We start from the raw sequence: 20,075 nt of genomic DNA on the forward strand, positions 1-20,075 counted from the left end.
TCTCTTGATTAAATAATGAACCCACGAATGGTTTTTGGAGAGAACATTCAACTCACTAATGTGTTATTTATATGTCATTGGTGGCAACTAGTCACTTGACCTAAGGAGACATTGCCCTTTATTTAAAGGTGTTGTTATCCATGTATAAATGACAACAAAGCATATTTCACAGGGATTTTGATTTCCAAAAGTCTCAAATTCCACAGCAAAGATCCAGTTTAAGGCAATTACTTATGTATATATTATGTATAAGTATTATATTTGAAATCAAGATATAAAATTTTTAAGTGAGCAAATTGACACTATTTTATAATGATACAATTTTGTGCCAGAGGATGAAAATGATTTTTAATTGTATCTTCAGACTTCATATTCAGCCTCAAAACATAGTGTATAGCTCACATCAGCTGGACCCTGAATTCATGTGTATAGTCAGGAAGAGGTCATATTTTTACATAGGAAATCAGCATGAATAAGCTGAGTAATTAAAGATGTATTCAGTGAACAGTGTATACCCTTAACTAAAGTGAAATAGTCAAGAAAGAGAGCACTAGTTAAGTCCAAAAATATATATAACAAAATAAAAATGTGGGGAATGGGATGGGCTTAAGTACCAACTAGTGAGTCCTTGATGGATTTTTGAGTGGTACAGAAATATATGGAATTAATTCTTAGGAATTAAATCAATACTGATGTGAAGAATGCAGTAGAGGCAAAAAGCCTGGAGCTTAAGTTTATGAAAAAGGAAGCAATAGTGTTTAGAGACTGATTAGATATGTATATGAAGAAAAATAAGTCAAAGTTGGGTTCAAACTTTCAAGGCTGAGGAACAGGCAGAATTCTACTACTATTGCTAGAGGAAAGTCATGAAGCTAAACTAAGTGGATGAAGTGGTTAGTTGTTTCTAGATGACAAGTTCAAATTTAAAGGCAAAGTTAGAGATGAACACTATAGAAATGGAAATGTCCAGGAAGCTGTTGAGATATCAGACTGCAATAGCTGAGCAGAGAAGGAAAGGTATGATCTGGAGAAAGTGAATTAACTCCAAGGAAAGGTTAGGTCACTGAGAGTGAATAGCACATAGATTTTCTAGTAGAATCTTCCTCTTCTACAGAAATAACATGACTTTTTTTTCCTCTGCCTTAAAGATGACTTACTGGGTTGTATTATGTGCAAGTGTAATGATAAATAATAGGTTTCAGTAGGTTTAAATATTCTTAGTATTTTGGGTAAAAGGAAAATTTTGTTAAACAATAAAATTGGAAAGTACATAAATGATTTCCTTTTGATTGCCACTAACAACTTCCCTTTCCACCAAGCTGCTTCTTACCATGATCTGTAATTAACACACAACTATTCAACCATTTTTACTAATATAATGGGTCATAAGCAAACAAAAAGTGGTTAAATCAATCAAAATCAGGCACATGATAGAGTTGACTCTCTTTGTTCAGATAATGGTTTGGCTCAAGATTGATCTGAGGTACTGGTTTATAAAAAAGGAGGAAAAAGTATGTCTAGGAAGGGAAGCATGTGATGGAATTGTATTATTACCAGCTCTAGTTAAATGCATAATTGAGTGAACCTTACAGAAGAAAGTGCTTGTCACCATTTTAGATGTGAAATCCAAAAACTGCTTCATCTTTAACAGCTGTATTTTTTAATCTGTGCATAGGCTATAAAGGAGATCATCATCTACGTGATCAAAACAAATAAATGACAACACATTCTCAAACAGATGATCACCAAATGAAAAAATGGACTGATTTGATATGGCCAGTATTATAATTTGTAGTCAATGGGAAATAGAAAGGGATTGAGAATAAGTAAATTCATAGTCGTTACCCCTTGAATATGCACTTTGATTAGATAAAGAAATTAATTCTGATACAAATGTATTAATAGTGGTTAATACGTATATAGAAAATTCATGGAAATATTCATTAAAAGGATTTCAGGAAAGAAAAAAAATTATAGCGAAAAGTTTCATCCAAAATATTTAGAACTGATGTAATAATGTAACAAATTTATATTTTTTTAACAAAAATTTTTTCATATACTATTTTCACTGTCTTCTTTCTTTTTCTTTTGGTTTTAATTAATTCTCCTTTTGATATCCTTTGGATGAAACCTACAGAAGGAAGAGAAACAAATTTATTTTGCATAATACAGTAATACAGTAAAACATTTGTCTAAAATTTTCTCAAATTATCTTTTAATATATAAAACCAAAAAAAAAAAATTCTTAAAAGGCTTTAATTTGTCTTTATGCAAAACAAGCTATTTCTAAGGAAGTCATTCACATATATAAGAATTAGCAAAAATGAATAAGCATGTTTCTGATTTTTATTACTCATCTTCAGTTAGAAATACAAGCTCATTTTTTTAAAGCAAACATGCGGCTGAATATGGTTGGTGGAATTATATGTGATTTTTATTTATATATTAATACTCTATAAACATGCATCATTTTTATATTCAGAAGAAAACTAGTAACTACGTTAAAATGTTGTGTATTATAAGATAGTTTAAAAATATTTGGTATAATCATTTAAAATGAAAACTTAGTATGTAAATATTAAAAGAATAAATTGTTTCGTTTCAAATAGATTATTTTTCTGTGAAAGACACATTATGAGGAATTGTAGTTAACATCTCCAGCAATATCAACTAAATGTAGTTGAAAAGGGGACATATATTACCTAAATTTATAATATTTTGTTTCTTATTATAAATAGAATTTTATAATATTTTTCTAATATTAAAATTTGTTCATAATTTCAATGCAATTGTTATCTTAAACACTAGCGAATTAATAGGAAAAATGTCCTTCATACCTTTCTTACAAGTCCTAAGACATGCTTTTTTAGAAGTAAAGTTATTTTCATTCCCTCCACATCCACTGTACTTAAATGGGCGACATTTCCCAATGACTGAATTGTAGTAGAATCGGTTCTCATTCGCTTGACACAATCCTCTGTCTGCTGGAGTCAGACACCAGTAAGGACCGTAAAATTCTAAGAACATCAAGAAAATATGGTAAATCATATGATAGTTAATCTGAAACTTTCATATTATTTATTGTTTTTGATTATTCTCTTATAGTATATTTATGTAAAACAGCAATCTGAATGAATAAAAGTAGTACTCAGTGAAATTCATGTATTTCAACTCCAGAAAAATGCTTTACTAATCTCCAACTGTCCACTACAGTAAGACCTATCTCTAATAAATAAAAAAGTAGATCTATTTGTTAAAGGGAGATGCTATGGTAACTCTTTATAATGAAAAAAACTAGTTGTACATAATAGAAACCACTATTCAAAAATTTAGAAAAATTTTGGGGTGCCTGGGTGGCTCAGTCGTTAAGCATCTGCCTTCGGCTCAGGGCGTGATCCCAGGGTTCTGGGATCGAGCCCCACATCAGGCTTCTCCGCTGGGAGCCTGCTTCTTCCTCTACCACTCCCTCTGCCTGTGTTGCCTCTCTCACTGGCTGTCTCTCTCTCTGTCAAATAAATAAATAAAATCTTTAATAAAAAAATTTATAAAAATTTGTTAACCATATTCACTTTAACAAATTATCAATGTTTACACATTCTTTTTGTTCATTCAACTTCAGGGGATAAAAGTCCTGATGAGCAATCCTTATACATACGTCATATAATGACATATGCACTGAAGCTGAGGAAGAGTTGTTTTTTTGTTTTTTTATTTTAATTTTATTTATTTTTTTATTAAAGTTCTAAATGATGTAATGTATTCACAATTTTACATAGGAATTCAGGTGTAGCAAATTCTAACTTTAATCTTCAGAGAAGGATCCCTGAAGAGATTATTTGATTAAGTAATAGTTTTATTGTGAATTGAAGTATCAGTTCTCAATGAGTTAGATGTTTTTGCAAAAGAAGGAATATTGCTAAAGCCAGTAAGATAGAACATTTACAGGTAAACCAGACGACCATGGGACCAACCACTTTAGGAACAGAAGAAAGAAAATGCAACCAGGGTAATAAAAGGATCACTCATTTTCTTAAGGCAAAGCAGAGAAATAGTTTCAGTACAATGGTAGTTTTTAGCTCTTTTGGCAATTCCTGTCAATGAGGGGAAGCTGGTACTCTAGCAACAGACTTAAACTACTTGATATTAGTAAACCAGTATTGCAGGCAAGTTGGTAGATAGTGAGAAATCAATATAAGAAAACTTTAGTGGCTTTGCCAAATAGTGAGATGGGGCACAGCAAATGCAGATGAAGAGTGTATGCTATATATACAAAATTGGCAGAAAATAGAACTTTGAGGAATCCAGCCAATGAAGCCAAATAGGTTGGGCAGAAAGCTGTAAATGGTTTAAAGGCAAGTGAACCCCAGATGAAAAGACTAGAAAAGAAATAAAATGAAATGATTTGAGGGGAAAATGCAGAAATTATTTTATCTAATCCAAATTAATGAACAATAATCCTAATTAGACATGAAAAAATAGGAATCTGCATTTACCTCCTGCCTTCTTGATAATTTAAATGAAGATTAGAGTGTCTTGATATAATGGCTCATATAATAAAGAAATTCTGGAAAACAGGAGTGGGAATACTATAGAAAGAACATATAAGACATTTTAGAGAGATGAAAATTCTGTGTCAGAATTCAAGAACTGTAATCATCTAAAGAATACTGTATTATTTAGGTCTTTGATTAGGTCTACAAACACTAATTTTTAAAAGAAAACCTTCGGATCTGTAAGACTAAAACATTCAAAATCACATAGTCTAATTTATCTTTTGCATCATCATCATTCTATTTGGGGGTTATAGTGCATGATTATTGCCATCATAAGTCAAAATCAATATGTTCTTTGGTGAGAATGTATGCTTAACTTTCTAGAAACTATTGAGTCTCCTGCTTCCAATAATGGTTTATGTTAAGAGGAATTTTCTAACAGTATAATAGAGAAATACTGTGATAGAGCCCTACTATTGTGCAAACTCTTCCAATTTTTATGCTCTGGATTCTCATTAACCCAGAACCTAGAATATGAGATGGCTATCAGTTGCTACCACTTCTATCTCCATGAGTTTCCAAAGCCATCAGGTATATTCAGAAACAAAAGAAATACTCCTCAAACAATTAGCCTAATTTGAGAAACTGAGAAAATTGCTATTTTTTAAATTCTCAGCAAGCACCCACAGATACTTCAGAGCTGATATAGGAGTATGATGATATGACTTATACCTCAATTTCACTTCTGCATTTTGTATACAAGATTTATTAGCCTATAGTAAGTTGAAGATAATATATATATAGATGTACCTGTAAGTTGTACACTTCTTCTTTACAAATGTTAATAATTATGTCTTAAGAGCAATGTTCTACCTGAAGTTCCTTATTCCAGGACAGAGAGAATTTTCTGATGACATGAAGTAAATTCATCCTTCTTTTCCGTTACCCTGTAGTAAACTTGGCCCCATAACAAAATCAAGGCTATTTCAAAATGAGAAAAAGCTAGATTGGTACATGTGGGGCTACAATATCCAGACTGAGGTAACAATGGAGAAGGCTCTGAAACCATGGAGGATTTACTATAGGTTTGGTGGGGAGAGGTACCCTAGCTTCTGTCTTCCTTTGGTCACTGAGTCTTCCAACAATGCCTGCCATTCACCAAATCTACTCAAAAGCCAAGGGAAAGGATACAACATATGTATGGGACAGAGCAAGAAGAAAGCAGGGGATTAGTTTGAAAGCAAACAGATAGTTGACCAGCACAGATGCCATTAGAGAGTTTCACTACCAGTTAATTTGTCCCAAGCATCAGATTGCTTCTACCTGAAACTGTTTGACCTCTCAACCAGAGGATGTCTGGTGTGTTGCTTCTGACATCCTGGGTATTGGTTTATAGACTTGAATTGTCCCTCTTACCAGATACTGGCTTCTACTCAAAAAGCATCTGTCCATGACTGACCTGATGACAGTTGTTCATCTATCTCACTTTGTTTGCCCTGATTTTAATCACTACCTACACAGATTATGAAATACAACTCACCTTTGACCCAGTAAATATTGTGGTTCCTAACACTAAGAATACAAGTATTTTGATAGTGGGGTAAAGTTTGAAATTAATTTCTAAGAGTGTTGTATTACAGTTAACTTTAAACATTTTTTAATACAATAATTATCAGTTGGGGAGTTTTTATAAGGTCATTACTCTTCAGAACATGAATTATACTTGCTATGTAAACTAATTATTTCTCCTGAAATCATTTGAACTCTAAGTAGTTAAGACTATCATTGGATCGGGGCACCTGGGTGGCTCAGTTGGTTAAGCATCTGACTCTGGATTTTGGCTTAGGTCATGATCTTGGGGTTGTAAGAACAAGCCCCACATTGGGCTCTGAACTGGGCATGGAGCCTGCTTGGGATTCTCTCTCTCCCTCTGCCCCTCCCCCTCCCCCCCTCTCCCTCTTAAAAAAAAAGACTATCATTAGATTACTTTAGCATAGACAACAACAATATGATTAATATAATGAAGCAGATGGTTTCTCAAGGACATGTTAGCTCTAAGATTTTTTTGAGTCCTTGGTTATAGTCTAGTTTGATCTCCAAAGGTGAAGAAATTGAATTTCTTGTACCTCATGAGGAGATAAGCTTGACTGTTTTTAATTAATGTATTTATTCTAGATAAACATAGGCACTCACCTATTCAAAATCCAGACAATGATATCTACAATGAAAGAAAATATAAAGGTTTTGAAGTAGTTGTACAATGTAGTTTTTTTGGTCTAGATTATAATTATTCACAGGTATTTAAGATAGAATAAAAAGACACTAACCTGACTTCTGTTCATTTTCCAAAGGGAATTTAATAACCAAATGCATTCTGTCTTGATCTCGCCATTAATAACAAGTTGGATAGCTTCCATTTAGAGGGTCTATGATAGGTTTCAGAATTCAGGATCCACTTATATTCTGCCAGGAACGGCCATGATCTAGTATGGCTGCTAAACTGTAAGGTGGCACTCCAAAATCAGTTTTATATTTAAAGTAGTTAATGTAAATTTTCTCTGAAATTTATATTATAAACTTTAAATTTTATAGTCACTTTGAATCCTTACCATGGTGTCTTTCTGTTCCCATTTTACATACCTAATATTTAGACTTTTATTTTACCAACTAATTTAGGATTTATGAATTACCGCATGAATGGCTGAGAAATTTTTTGTCTTCTGAGAGTGTTTTAGGGAATTGAATAATAAATCTTTCCTTTGAATAACACCTTCTTTTTTCCCATAATTTTCTAGTAAAGAAAAATATAGAGATTTTAACTTTCTAATTATAATTTATCACTGTAAGACACTGAATTAATACAAAAGTATGACAAATATAAAACAAAAGTTATCAATAATTTGACCCCTGTCCCTTAACCATTATCAATGTTTTGGTGTATATTTTCCTCCAAATTGTTTGCATGGGCAAAAATATATTAGCATACTACTCTGTGTCTTTTTATACTTGATAATATTCTGTGAATGTTTCCATATTTGTTCATATATATTTCATTCTTTTTAATATGTACAGTGTTCATTTCTTGAATTGACTACAGTATGTTTAATCAACCCATTACTCATATGGATGTAGACTATTTTTTTCAATTCCACATTAATGGCTCATGAGCATCCTTGCACACTGGTGCAGATATTTCTAAAGACTCTTGGCTTTCTTTCAGTGTAGCTTTACTTAGAAAAATCCCTGAATAAAGACAGAATTGTGAACTATGCCCATGCATTAGCCAGCATCTAAACAAATATATCCAGGATGTTAGATAAAAGATAGATCCCAGGTTTAGAAAAGAACAAATTTTAATTTTGACACCCTTCAATGAAAGTACAATATCATGAGTCTGTCCCCCCACAGCACTTGCACAGCTCTCTGTCTTAGCAATATAGTGTAGGCATTGAAGTCATCTTTGTATCTATCCCCTCACCCCATTTCACAGGCATGTCTGTAAAGAACAAAACCATCTTATATTATTCAGACTCCTTGTCCCTGTGACAATTCCCATCATATAGGAGCCACTCAGTATTGTTGAACTGGACTGACATTGAGAAGTATAATTGATTTGTGCCTCAGATCATAAGATAAAATTGGAAACACAGGTTTACATGTCCTCTGATTAGAGAATATGATCCAAAGACACAAAATATGTATTGGTGTTTTATAATTATGTTTGAATTTTAGAAGGGCTTTATATCATTTCAGATAATCATAGCATTAAGTATATTGAATGAAGATACTTCAGATCAAGGTTACAGGCTTTAGTTATATTAAAAAATTATCACTAATAAAATGTATACAAATGATACTCCTGAGTATTTTTTCCTACTATAAATTTCCATTGACACTGGGTAATCATCATCAAAACTGCAAATATTAATACTTTTGAGCCCTTATTGTATGTTAAACATGGAGATAAGAATTTTATATATGTCATCATAATCATCAAAAATTTTATGAGCTATTACTCTCCACATATAACAAATGAGGAACATGAGGCCAAGAGTTGTGTGATTCTTTCAAGGCCACAAAAAGAGTTGGCAAATTGCAGGACTGAAATTTAAACCCACATCTTTCTGTCCATAAGCCAATGCTGTTAACCACTATGATATGTCTTCTGAAAACTAATTAGAAAGTAAAAATAACTAAGCAAAGATAATTTAATAATTATCAGATAAAGAGAAAGCTGTCACAACTTCCTTTTATATCCAATTTTCAAATTCTCTTCTTTGGAGCTCAGGTTCAGAATGTCTTATATATTTCTTACCCTAAGTTACATGCGTGAAGTTGGAATTTATCAAGTTTGAACAGCAAAAAGATATCTAATCAAAATAGGTCATCAAATGAAGAAACTGGAAACAAGTCTTGGGAGTAAGAGTGCTGAACCAAACAGTATTGAAAACGCTCAAATATTTAAAGGCAAGAAAAATTGTTTGCATATTCAACCTGGACTGATTCTAGAAATAGACCAAAGTTCTACTTCTATTTCGAGGTGTTTATGTACTCTGTGATCATATTTGCATTGGCCAGTAAGATATCCATTTAATAGCAATAAGATGTGATAGAAGACTAAAAACCACATTCCACTGTGTCCCTAGAAAAGACAGAAGTGGGATTTTCCTAATAATGTATTTTACAAAAATGCTTTTCAAACTTATTCCTGCAAAAATTGGTCATTATTTAAACAGAAGTAGGGTAGTCAGAGAATTACAACATAATGTAGCACAGGATTTTCTAACCTATTCCTCATTCCTAACCTGCTCTATAGCAGTTAATACCAAATTCATATAATAATAGGGATGTGTCACCTAAAATCAGACACACGGTTCAATGGAATAAAAGAGCCCAGAAATAACCCTAAACTTATATGGTCAATTTATCTATGACAAAGGAAGGAAGAATATACAATGGGGAAAAGACTGTCTTTTCAATAAATGGTTTTGGGACAACTGGTCAGCTCATGCAAAAGAATAAAACCAGACCACTTTCTTTACCATATATAAAAATAAACTCAAAATGGATTAAAGACCTAAATGTAAGACCTGAAACCATAAACTCCTGAAAGAAAACATAGGCCGTAAACTCTTGGACATTGGTCTTACCAGTATTGTAGGAGTCTGTCTCCTCAAGCAAAACCAGCAAAAGCAAAAATAAACAAGTGGGACTACATCAAACTAAAAAGCTTCTGCACAGTGAAGGGAACAATCAACAAAACTGAAAGGCAACCTACTGAATGGAAGATGCTATTTGCAAATGATGCATCTAAAAAGTGGTTAATATTCGAAATATATAAAGAACTCGCACAATTCAACACCAAAATAACAATTCAATTAAAAAACGAGCAGACGACCCGAATAGACATTTTTCCAAAGAAGACCTACAGATGGCTAACAAATACATGAAAAGAGGCTCAACATTACTAATCCTCAAGGAAATGCAAATCAAAACCACAATGAGCTATCACCTTATACTTGTCAATAGCTAGTATCAAAAAGACAAGGAATAACAAGTGTTGGCAAGAATGTGGAGGAAAAGGAACCCTCATGTACTTCTGATGAGTGTATATTAATGTAGCCACTTTGGAAAACAATATGGAGGTTCCTCAAAAAATTAAAAATACAAATACTGTGTGATCCAATAATTCTGCTAGTGAGTATCCAAAGAAAGCAAACACACTAATTGAAAAGATAGATGCACCCCTATGTTCACTGCAGTGTTACTTACAATAGCCAAGATATGGAAGCAGCCCAAATGTCCATCAATAGATGAATGGATAAAGATGTGGTGTATGTGTACACACACACACACGCACACACATATACACACACAGGCAATGAAATATCGTTCAGCCATAAAAAAGAATGAGATCTTGCCATTTGTGAGATCATGGTTGAACCTAGAGGGTATTATGCCAAATGAAATAAGCCCAAAAAAGACAAATTCCATATGATTTCACTTATATTGGAATCTAAAAAAACAAAAAACCTATAAATACAGAGAACAAACTTGTGGTTGTAGGAGGGTAAGGGGATGGAGGGATATGCAAAGTATGTAGGGGTGATCAAGCGGTACAAAGTTCCATTTATAAAATAAGTCATGGGGGTGTAAAGTACAAAATAGGGAGTATAATCAATATTGTAATGACCTTGTGTGGTGACTGATGGTAACTAGATTTATGGTGATCATTTTATAATATATATGTCAAGTCACTATAAATGGACCCCTGAAGCTAATAAAATATTGTAGGTCAACTATACTTCAGTTAAGAGTACAATCAAATTAGTATTGTTAATTCACTAGTTTGTAGTTGTATTTGTGAATAAATTTTGAGTGATGGTTGTACAATGGTCAGATACATAATGAGATACAGTGTTTTACTTGTTATATAATTAACATCATACAAAATATTTTGATTTACAAAGTTGAAGTCTGTGTTTTTTTTTTCTTTTAAAGGTATCTGTATATTCAAATTTCAAAAACACTTCTCTGGAGGAATCGCATGTCTAGGACAAAAAATGTATCCTTGTTAAAAGCAGAGATGGTCCAGGAAGAAAAGGATTAGCAAAAGTAGTCAGTCAGTGGTCACCTAGGGTGACTGTATCTGGCTGGCAGCAGTCTTGGCAGAGGGGAAGTGCTACATTTCTGTTTCTCACCAGCCCTGCTGCCAGGAAGTAGAAGGTCTTATGGATCCTCTCCACAAGTTACCTATTTTTAGAGAGCCAGCTTGTCAGAAAATCAGCATATAAGGCACCAGATTCACCATACAGGCATATTTAAATTAAGAGGGAAGTTTCTATACTTCTGGGTCTGAGAACACATTATGAAAAACAGGATGCTTTTGGGGGACTATTTAAGTGGATTTTTGATGAAGTGGGGTTTTTCAGAATTGTTGGCAGTACTAGTGATTAACTGTGGAACTCTTTAGATTATGCGGGATATTTTCTTTGCAGAAACTTTCCGTGGTTGTAACGTGTAAGCAAATCTTCAACAAGAGGCCAAATAGGCAACAATGTTTTCTTGCAAATCTATAAATTAACTGCATCAGTGGTGGTGTCTGACTTTCATTTGGGCCATTTATATAACATCTCTTGCAAAAGGCCAATGATAACCAAAATTTTTAAAAAGATATGTATATATATATATATATATGTATATATATTTATGTTTTATGTTTATGTTTTCTTTTCTCTCCGTTTTTTCACACGTATATGGAATCTGGCCAGTAGGCTATGCATTGAATACAGTGAGGAGAGAGAGGGCCTCAAGTACCTAAGTGGTTTGCAGAATGATACCCAATCATTTTCCCTTGACTTAGTGGCTGCCAGGAAGCAATAAGGACTAGGTCAAATATATAGGTGTTCTTTTTTTCTGTGTTAGAGACCAAGTGCGAGAATGAGTTGCTGGTAGGCTTTTGAAGTCTATCTCAAGATTTTGTTTTTCTAAAATAGCATATAGCTGATGTAGTCCCAAGGAAGCTATTAAGAGTTGACATAGAGAAGTAAAGATGCTATGAGAACCAAGAAAATAAATCACTTTTTTAAAAGATTTATTTATTTTAGAGAGAGAGCATATGGGGGGGTAAGGGGCAGATGGAAAGGGAGAGAGAGAGAATCTCAAGCAGAGTCCCCGCTGAGCGCACAACCTGATGCAGGGCTCAATCTCACGACCCTGAGATCATGACCTGAGCCAAAAGCAGGAGTTGGATGCTTAATGGACTGAGCCACCCAGGCACTCCAAATCACTTTTTTAATCAGTGGGTCAGGTCCATTCAAAAAGCCCAGAATCATATGCAACTGATGAATCACAAAATTAACCCCTGAAATTAATAATACACTGTATATTAACTAAATTTCATTTAAATAAAAAATTACAGAAAAACAAATAAATAATTCCTTTAAAAAAAAGCCCAGGGGCGCCTGGGTGGCACATCGGTTAAGCGTCTGCCTTCGGCTCAGGGCGTGATCCCGGCGTTGTGGGATCGAGCCCCACGTCAGGCTCCTCCGCTATGAGCCTGCTTCTTCCTCTCCCACTCCCCCTGCTTGTGTTCCCTCTCTCGCTGGCTGTCTCTATCTCTGTCAGATAAATAAATAAAATCTTTAAAAAAAAAAAAAATAAATAAATAAATAAATAAAATTTAAAAAAATTTAAAAAAAGCCCAGAATCAGTATGAACACTTGAGAACATTAATTTTTCTTTGATAGACATTTACCAATGAGCTCTATTGAGAGGACTATATTAATTATATGCACATAAATATTAAAACTTTATTAATTGTATGCTATCAAAGTCATCACATATATGATATAAAGCAGAAATATTAACATGTGCATAAAATGCTACCTTACCCTTAAATGGACATGGATGCATGAATGCAGAAGGTGGTCAGAAGGACTTGGTAAATATGGTCAACATTCTTTCAACTATCATTTGTTCTTTTATTACTGCAGATCACAAAATCAATAAATAAAAAATGTGTAACACTGATCTGAATACTAAGGAGGGAAGATCTGCAAAACATATAAACATTGGTCTCTTTCCTCAAAAAACTTGTAATCTAGTCAGTGAGGCAGAGCTAAAACAGCATCAAGTAATATAAGCATTAAGGGAATCAAAATAGGAACCCAGGAGAAAGGGAGAGGAAGAAGACTTCCTTATTGGAGTGAAAAGGCAGCTTACATGAGGAGGGCCAGTGAATTTTAGGAAGGAGAAACCAAACATCAGGAGCCATAAGAATGGGTAATTTGTGTTTACTAATAACAGAGTAGGTAAGTTCTACTTAATGACAATGTCTATCTGGAAGGGACAAAAAAATCTTGTATTTTGTGAGACAAAAATCTGGAATAGTTAGAGGGCTAACAGATAATGCAGACCAATCTAAGACAAGTGGATGAGGCTAAATTAACACAAAGAATGTATCTTTTTTTTATTTTTCTGTAAAGCAAGAGAAATATGTAAACTTATTTGATTGAAGATCCTCTGACCGTAATGGATGTATGAAAGTAGGACAGCAATGTCAAAAATGTTATATCTCATACATGTCATATATGACTCCCTTATTCTGTCTCTGTCTTTTCTGTCTCTTCATATACACACATATGCACATATACACACATATATATGCATGTCTATATCCATACATACAGCAAAGTATTATTTAATGTGTCTGATATAGGACTATATATATATATATAGAGAGAGAGAGAGAGAGAGAGAGAGAGTATATCTGATGTCCTTGATATCTATCCCATGTCTATGACACCTGGTTTGCCTGAGCCAGTATTAATCCAAGCTCATTTTTTTGGTAGGTCATGTCCCAACAATATGTGATTTTTTGAAAACTGAAATACTTTTAAAATAAATTTATTTTATCTATCCACCAAAATGACAGACCCAGTTTTCTGACAATATATGTATATTGAAAGTACATCATTTTTTTAGCATCCCCCTTTCATTTTCATTAGTGTCTCTGTTTAGATGACATAAGATTGTGAAGATAATTAAAACACACAGGATTGATAGTCTGAACAAAACAGGTAGACTGAAAACAGAGTAGACAGGAATGAACATTTCATTAGAAAAAGCAATAGAGGGACTGACTAGAAGGAGGGGGTGATCAGAGGAGAATACCAAGTGCTCAAGCTGAAATACCTGGAAAATGGTGGCAGAACTCTGAAAGTTTGGAAAGCTGGAAGCTTTAAAAAGACAAAGGAAAATTAAGCAAAGTTCTTTTGGCTTCAAAGCCCCGTGATCCTTCTACATGACAATATTCTCAACTTGTTTCTACAAAACACATTTGAACTGTGTGTGTTTCCATATATGCATTAATTTAGGTCTATTGTGAGTTCTTTTTTAAAGGTTAATTGTAGTTTTGTGACTGGATGTGAACTGATGCATTTATCTGAATAAGTAGAGATCTTATGAGTGTCTGAAATATCAACTTCTGCAAAGAGGAACTTACAAATAATTGTTTTGCAGGTGAGAAATTAAGGCCTAGGAAGTTAAGGGTATTGCTCTGAATCCCAGAGGTAATAATAATGAGTAATATTTATATAGCATGGAATAGGTATCAGGCACTGTGCTAAGTTAGCCAGGTATATTAACCGATTTTACCTCACAACAAAACCTATAAGGTGAGTACTATATTATTACCATCCTCATTTTACAGTGGGAGAACAAGGTTCAGAGAGGTTAAAAAATATCTCAAGGTTGCACAGCTAATAAGTGGAAGAACTGGGATTTGACCCGAACTCTTCAGACTCAGTCTTTAACTACTATGTTATAGTCCTAACTAATCACAAGGGAAAAGTCAAGAAAAACTAATTGTGGTAGTTTTTCATTCTGAAGATAATGCACAGAACTACACATCTTTAGAGGGATTGTTTTAGAATGATTTCTCTCACACATGTAGTGAGAACAAACATTTATTTTTACCTACATGGATATACTCATTAATTCAGCCAATCCAAACACAAATAATTTGTTCTCACTTGTACATATGGATGTGCTTACAAAAGATTTTATAAAAATCTCTTTAAGGAAGAGCAAGGCTCAATCTTTGAGATCACCTATATAGCCTGCTAATAATGAAATCTGGAAATAAAAGTAGAAATAAAAGGAGAAAATTAAACCTCAGTTGTGCTTAGCAAGCATTCAAATATCTTCAGTCAAAGGGCTCACTGGAAAAAAATTCTCAAGCTTGCGCGCAATTTTTATTGCATGTTGCATGTTGTTATTTCTATGCACTGAATCATAATTGAAACAATTTACATCTTTTCAAAGGAAACTAATCCAGAGAACCTTATGCATTTGCTAAAACCTTGAACAACAAGGTTTTATATAAACTTAGAACTATTATTTTCTTAAATTATAATAAAACAGATTAATATAATTGCAAGACTGGCAGATGTAATTATTTTTGAGCTGGAATATCAGCAGTGTCTTCATTGACCTCAGCAAAAGCCTTTGGTGGAGTAAGAAAGGGATAGTCTGGGTATAAGAAAAGTAGGGGCACAATTGCCTTCCAACATTATGCTACTTGGATGAGGTAGAGAAGGGATCATCTAGGTCTTAGTGAAGAGGGACAGCTGCATTTCCACCTTCTGCATCTTGGATGGGGTGGACAAGGGATCGAGTAGATCTTAAAAAGAGTGAGGGCCCAGCTTCATTGTCCCCCTTCTTGTTAGCCACTCTTCGTATCAAACTTCTATAGCAGCTATTGCAACATTATTTCATGTTTTAACTTAGGAATGTTACAAAACAAAAGAATGAGAAATGAATATTCCTAGGAAAAGAAGAAAAGGGGTCAAATTGGCTAGAGGAATTTAGGTTTTGAGACAAATATATACAATAAGAAAATAATTCTCTAGACAAGGAAAAGAGGAAGATTTTCCTTAATTTTAAATGTAGTTACTATGAAAGCATTAAATGTCTACTGTTTTAAATAAAAATCCTCTTAATCTTGTTTTCTTTTAAATTCATGTTGTGAATTTTTAGTGTTTCCTTAGTTAATTATTTACTGTTATAACCATTAATTTGTTTTTTATACTTTTCATGCACAGCTACATAAAAACTTAGGACATTAATCGGACAGTATTTAAAACTCATTTACTTTCTCACATTTATTTTGTCTCCTCCTTTCTATTTTGTCAGTGTGCATGCCAAAAATCATGATTTTTATACTTGATAAAAACTTTCTCCTAACTTACTCCATTCATTATAATGATAAATGAATATAGATCTCTATTTGAATTAGTGAAGCAATCCAAACAAAAAATATTGAAACATATTGGAAACTGATTTCATGCATTAATTTTATTAGTAGGTATATTGTATCACATGTCTCTTTAAACCCATTAAGTTTGTTATTCTAAATGTTCACATCTTTCACACAATAAGATTTAGCATGCTTTTCAACATGTGATACTTAACTGGATAAAACAAAATGTCACTGAAAGACACAGGGCTGGAAGGACACAAAGAAACAATGCAATGAAATTACTTAATTTTACAGATAATAAATCAGAATTACAAAGATATTTATTATTATCATTATTACAAATGAAATAGTGTTTAAAAACTAGACTCAAATTCATCTGGCATTGAATTCACTGCTCTAATAATCTAATCTAATCTAAGGACCTGAAGGCATACTGTTTTCAAACTCCCTCTGAAATTTCATATGCCATTTATGACACCTCAAGAGCTATTGGAACCTTGCTTGAATGACTGCAACTTAGGAAATTTAATTCCTATGGCAACCACTGATTTTTTAAGACCTCACATTAAAAAATAAACACTTTACAGAAAGAAACCTTTACTTTAGATTTCACAAATTAATCCTGATCCTTAGGCTGGGTTGAGGGAAACAGGAAGGGTAAGGATGTGGGGAGGAGGGGACTGAAATAGAGAGGACTGAGGGTGAGGGATGTACAGACTTAATTTTTCTTTCACATGATAGTGCTACAAGTACTGAGAACATATATAATGTTCCCTCTTTGGATCTCACATCTCCTTATACTTTCCAGTCCTTCTGTAAAATGTTTCCAGTTCTCTTTGTGACTTCTGAGGTATGGCATTCAGGGCTGAAGGCAAAGTCCACAGACACGATCAGGTCAGTGTGGCACTGAACTTGATATTTACATCCTTCATTCCAGATAGGGAAGAGTCAACATTTGCAGTGCTTTAAATACATCTGGGCAGAACTTCTGTCTGCTGTTTGCTTGCTTGCTTACTTGTTTGTTGTGAAGAGAGATGCTCAAAGACTTTCTGATTCTGATTGCCATTTGATTCTGACACATGGCTGCTGTGGAGAACCCCTGCTCCACACACTGTCTCTTTTTACCCTAGGGCTACAATTTTAAGCTACAGAACTCTTTCTAACTTTTTTTCAACTTTACATTTGAAACTTTCACATGGACTGCTTCTAAGTGAAATCTCCAATTCATGAATGAGCACACTCCATTTTTTAAATTTAGGTAGGAGCTTATATTTATCCTGTTAACTTTCAGCTCTCTCGGTTGTTTTTAACTGCCCAGATTATTTGTGGTTTCTGATTCTGTTTTCCAATATTTTTACTATTTTTCCAGCTCTGCATTTTTTTGTGGGCATGTTTCCTGTATGTCTGTTTAAATTTGATAAATACATTGACAGGGTATAGCCCAGGGAAGAATTTTGCAGAAATCCAAAAGACAGTTCCCTTCAGAGTGACACAATCTTTGGTGATGGCTATTCAAGAAATTCCTAATCTGTCCTGTGACTAAACACCTGAGACCTTGCCCAATGCCATGCTCAATTAAAGAGCACTTTACTGCCTTTGACACAATGCTGCCATTATCATAATTTACCATCAGACATTGATGCTGATAATTCTGAGCATTATTTTATAAGATAAATTTGGCATAGAGTTAAATATCATAGCAAAGTTTTCATGTGATATATAATCAAAAGCCTTCTTCAAAGCATACTTTAAAATAGAGGAAAATTATCATCCTTATGGGATTGAAAGACAAACATTTTGAATCTCAGTATTTCAACACACCTATTATCAGGTAACAAGATCTATATTTCTTTTAAAAAGCAAAGTTCTAATATACATTCCACTTCTATTGTTACCGTAATATTTTCCTGGGAGCAATTTAAAAAAAAAGAGATCCTTACCCAAAAAGCTGGGAACCTTGGTAGGCTGGGGAGTGACGGAGTCATTATTCACAGAATCAAGCGAGGATACACTATTCGTAAAATCAAGCGGTGTCATACTATTCACAGAACTAAGCGGTACCATACTATCCGTAGACTCAGGCAGTACTGTATTAGTCACAGTTTCTTCCACCTGAAGATCATTCTCTGGAAAACAAATACAGCCAACTAAAATACAACATTGTCATAAGTTCATAATTATACAAAGTAAAGCACAGCGGTTGTGTTAAGAAGAGTAGTCATCTATGGACACCTGGGTGGCTCAGTCCATTGAGACTCTTGACTTCGGTTCAGGTCATGATCTCATGGGTCTTGAGATCGAGCCCCCCATTGGGCTAGGCGCTCAGCGGGGAGTCAGCTTCAAGATTCTCTCCCTCTGCCCCTCCCCCAGCCCATGTGCGGGTGTGCCCGCGCACACACACTCTCTCTCAAATAAATAAATCTTTAAAAAGAGCAGACTTGGGGCGCCTGGGTGGCACAGCGGTTAAGCGTCTGCCTTCGGCTCAGGGCGTGATCCCGGCGTTATGGGATCGAGCCCCACGTCAGGCTCCTCGGCTATGAGCCTGCTTCTTCCTCTCCCACTCCCCCTGCTTGTGTTCCCTCTCTCGCTGGCTGTCTCTATCTCTGTCTAATAAATTAAAAAAAAAAAAAAAAAAAGAGCAGACTTTTAGAAATTTTATTCACATTGTTATGTTAAATTAATGAGCAGTAAATCTCTATACATATCGTTAATAAGATCATATTTCAATGTAACTTGTAGTTCTTGGTCAAAAAACGGTAACAGTTAAAGTTCAAGGCAATCCTTTAATAAATTTTATGGTCAGGTAAAACTGATTGATTTTAGGTGGTAGATTCCAAAGAACTATTTGTCCTCAAATGTTATAAACCTAACGGATTTCAGCAGCCCTATTCTTTTTTTTTTTTTTTTTATGTTAGTTACCATACAGTACCTTGGTTTTTGATGTAGTGTTCCATGATTCATTGTTTGCCTATAACACCCAGTGCTCCATGCAATACGTGCCCTCCTTAATACCCATCACTGGTCAGCAGCCCTATTCTTATGCTTACATTGTACTAAAATATTCTCAGGAAAGAAAAATGATGTAACTTAAAATAAATCTATGGAAATAAGCTCCCTTATACATTTCTTAATTTTCTGTTCCTTTTTTTTTTTTTTAAGTTAACACAGTGACTAATTTTTATCAAATTTAGTGGATGCTAATGTATCTTCATCTGTCTGGCTGAAACAAAATCTAGGTAAACTTGAACATCCTTTAAGATGCCTTATTTTTTAAAGAATGGTTGTAAATGAAGTAAAATGAGATGGGAAATAAACTTACCTGAATCCTCACAGGTGTTCTTGCATTGTTCCAGTGATTCAAAGTTGTTTTGATTGCCAAGACACCCACCGTACTTGAAATCTTCACATTTCTTTGACTGATTGTTATAAAAATACCTAGTCATATAACCTCGACAGAGTCCACCGTCTTCGTCCAAAAAGCAGTAATCTGGCTTTTCTGGAAATTATAAAAATGTCAGAAAGCAATATTCTTTCTTGTGAATAATTTAATTATGCTGATTAAATATATAAAATAACTAAGTTGAAGTTATTTAAGGAGTAAACATGAAAAGTTAAAGATACAAGGTAAAAACAGAACTTTATCCACAACCGCACAATGTTAAAATTGTCCTCTATATCTATTGTGACATTAAGAATAAGGAAGATGTATCTATTGTCACACATTGTTACTACTGGAATTTCAAGTTCTAAATTTCTCATAGTAAATTAATAGGGCACTAACTATCAACTATTTCATGAATTGAAAGAGTAAAAGATAT

General features: G+C 33.9%; 1 protein-coding gene across 4 annotated transcripts in view; it reads right to left on the bottom strand.

Moving 5' to 3' along the window:
- Nucleotides 1–231: 231 nt before the first annotated feature.
- Nucleotides 232–20,075, bottom strand: part of TFPI (tissue factor pathway inhibitor) — a 63,450-nt gene continuing 43,606 nt past the window's right edge. For 3 of the 4 annotated variants that reach the window (XM_034654830.1, XM_019808972.2, XM_011236040.3), the window contains 4 exons: nt 19,577–19,753; nt 18,198–18,383; nt 2,838–3,017; nt 232–2,131 (listed from right to left, as the gene is read on the bottom strand). In XM_034654830.1, the coding sequence (XP_034510721.1) occupies nt 2,028–2,131; nt 2,838–3,017; nt 18,198–18,383; nt 19,577–19,753 (647 nt within the window). In that variant the 3' untranslated portion in view covers nt 232–2,027. Of the gene's footprint in view, nt 2,132–2,837; nt 3,018–6,686; nt 6,712–18,197; nt 18,384–19,576; nt 19,754–20,075 lie in introns of all 4 variants that reach the window. The other variant, XR_004623524.1, reaches the window with a different exon arrangement.

Source organism: Ailuropoda melanoleuca, chromosome 2, assembly GCF_002007445.2.
Source record: "Ailuropoda melanoleuca isolate Jingjing chromosome 2, ASM200744v2, whole genome shotgun sequence".
Lineage (NCBI taxonomy): Eukaryota > Metazoa > Chordata > Mammalia > Carnivora > Ursidae > Ailuropoda > Ailuropoda melanoleuca.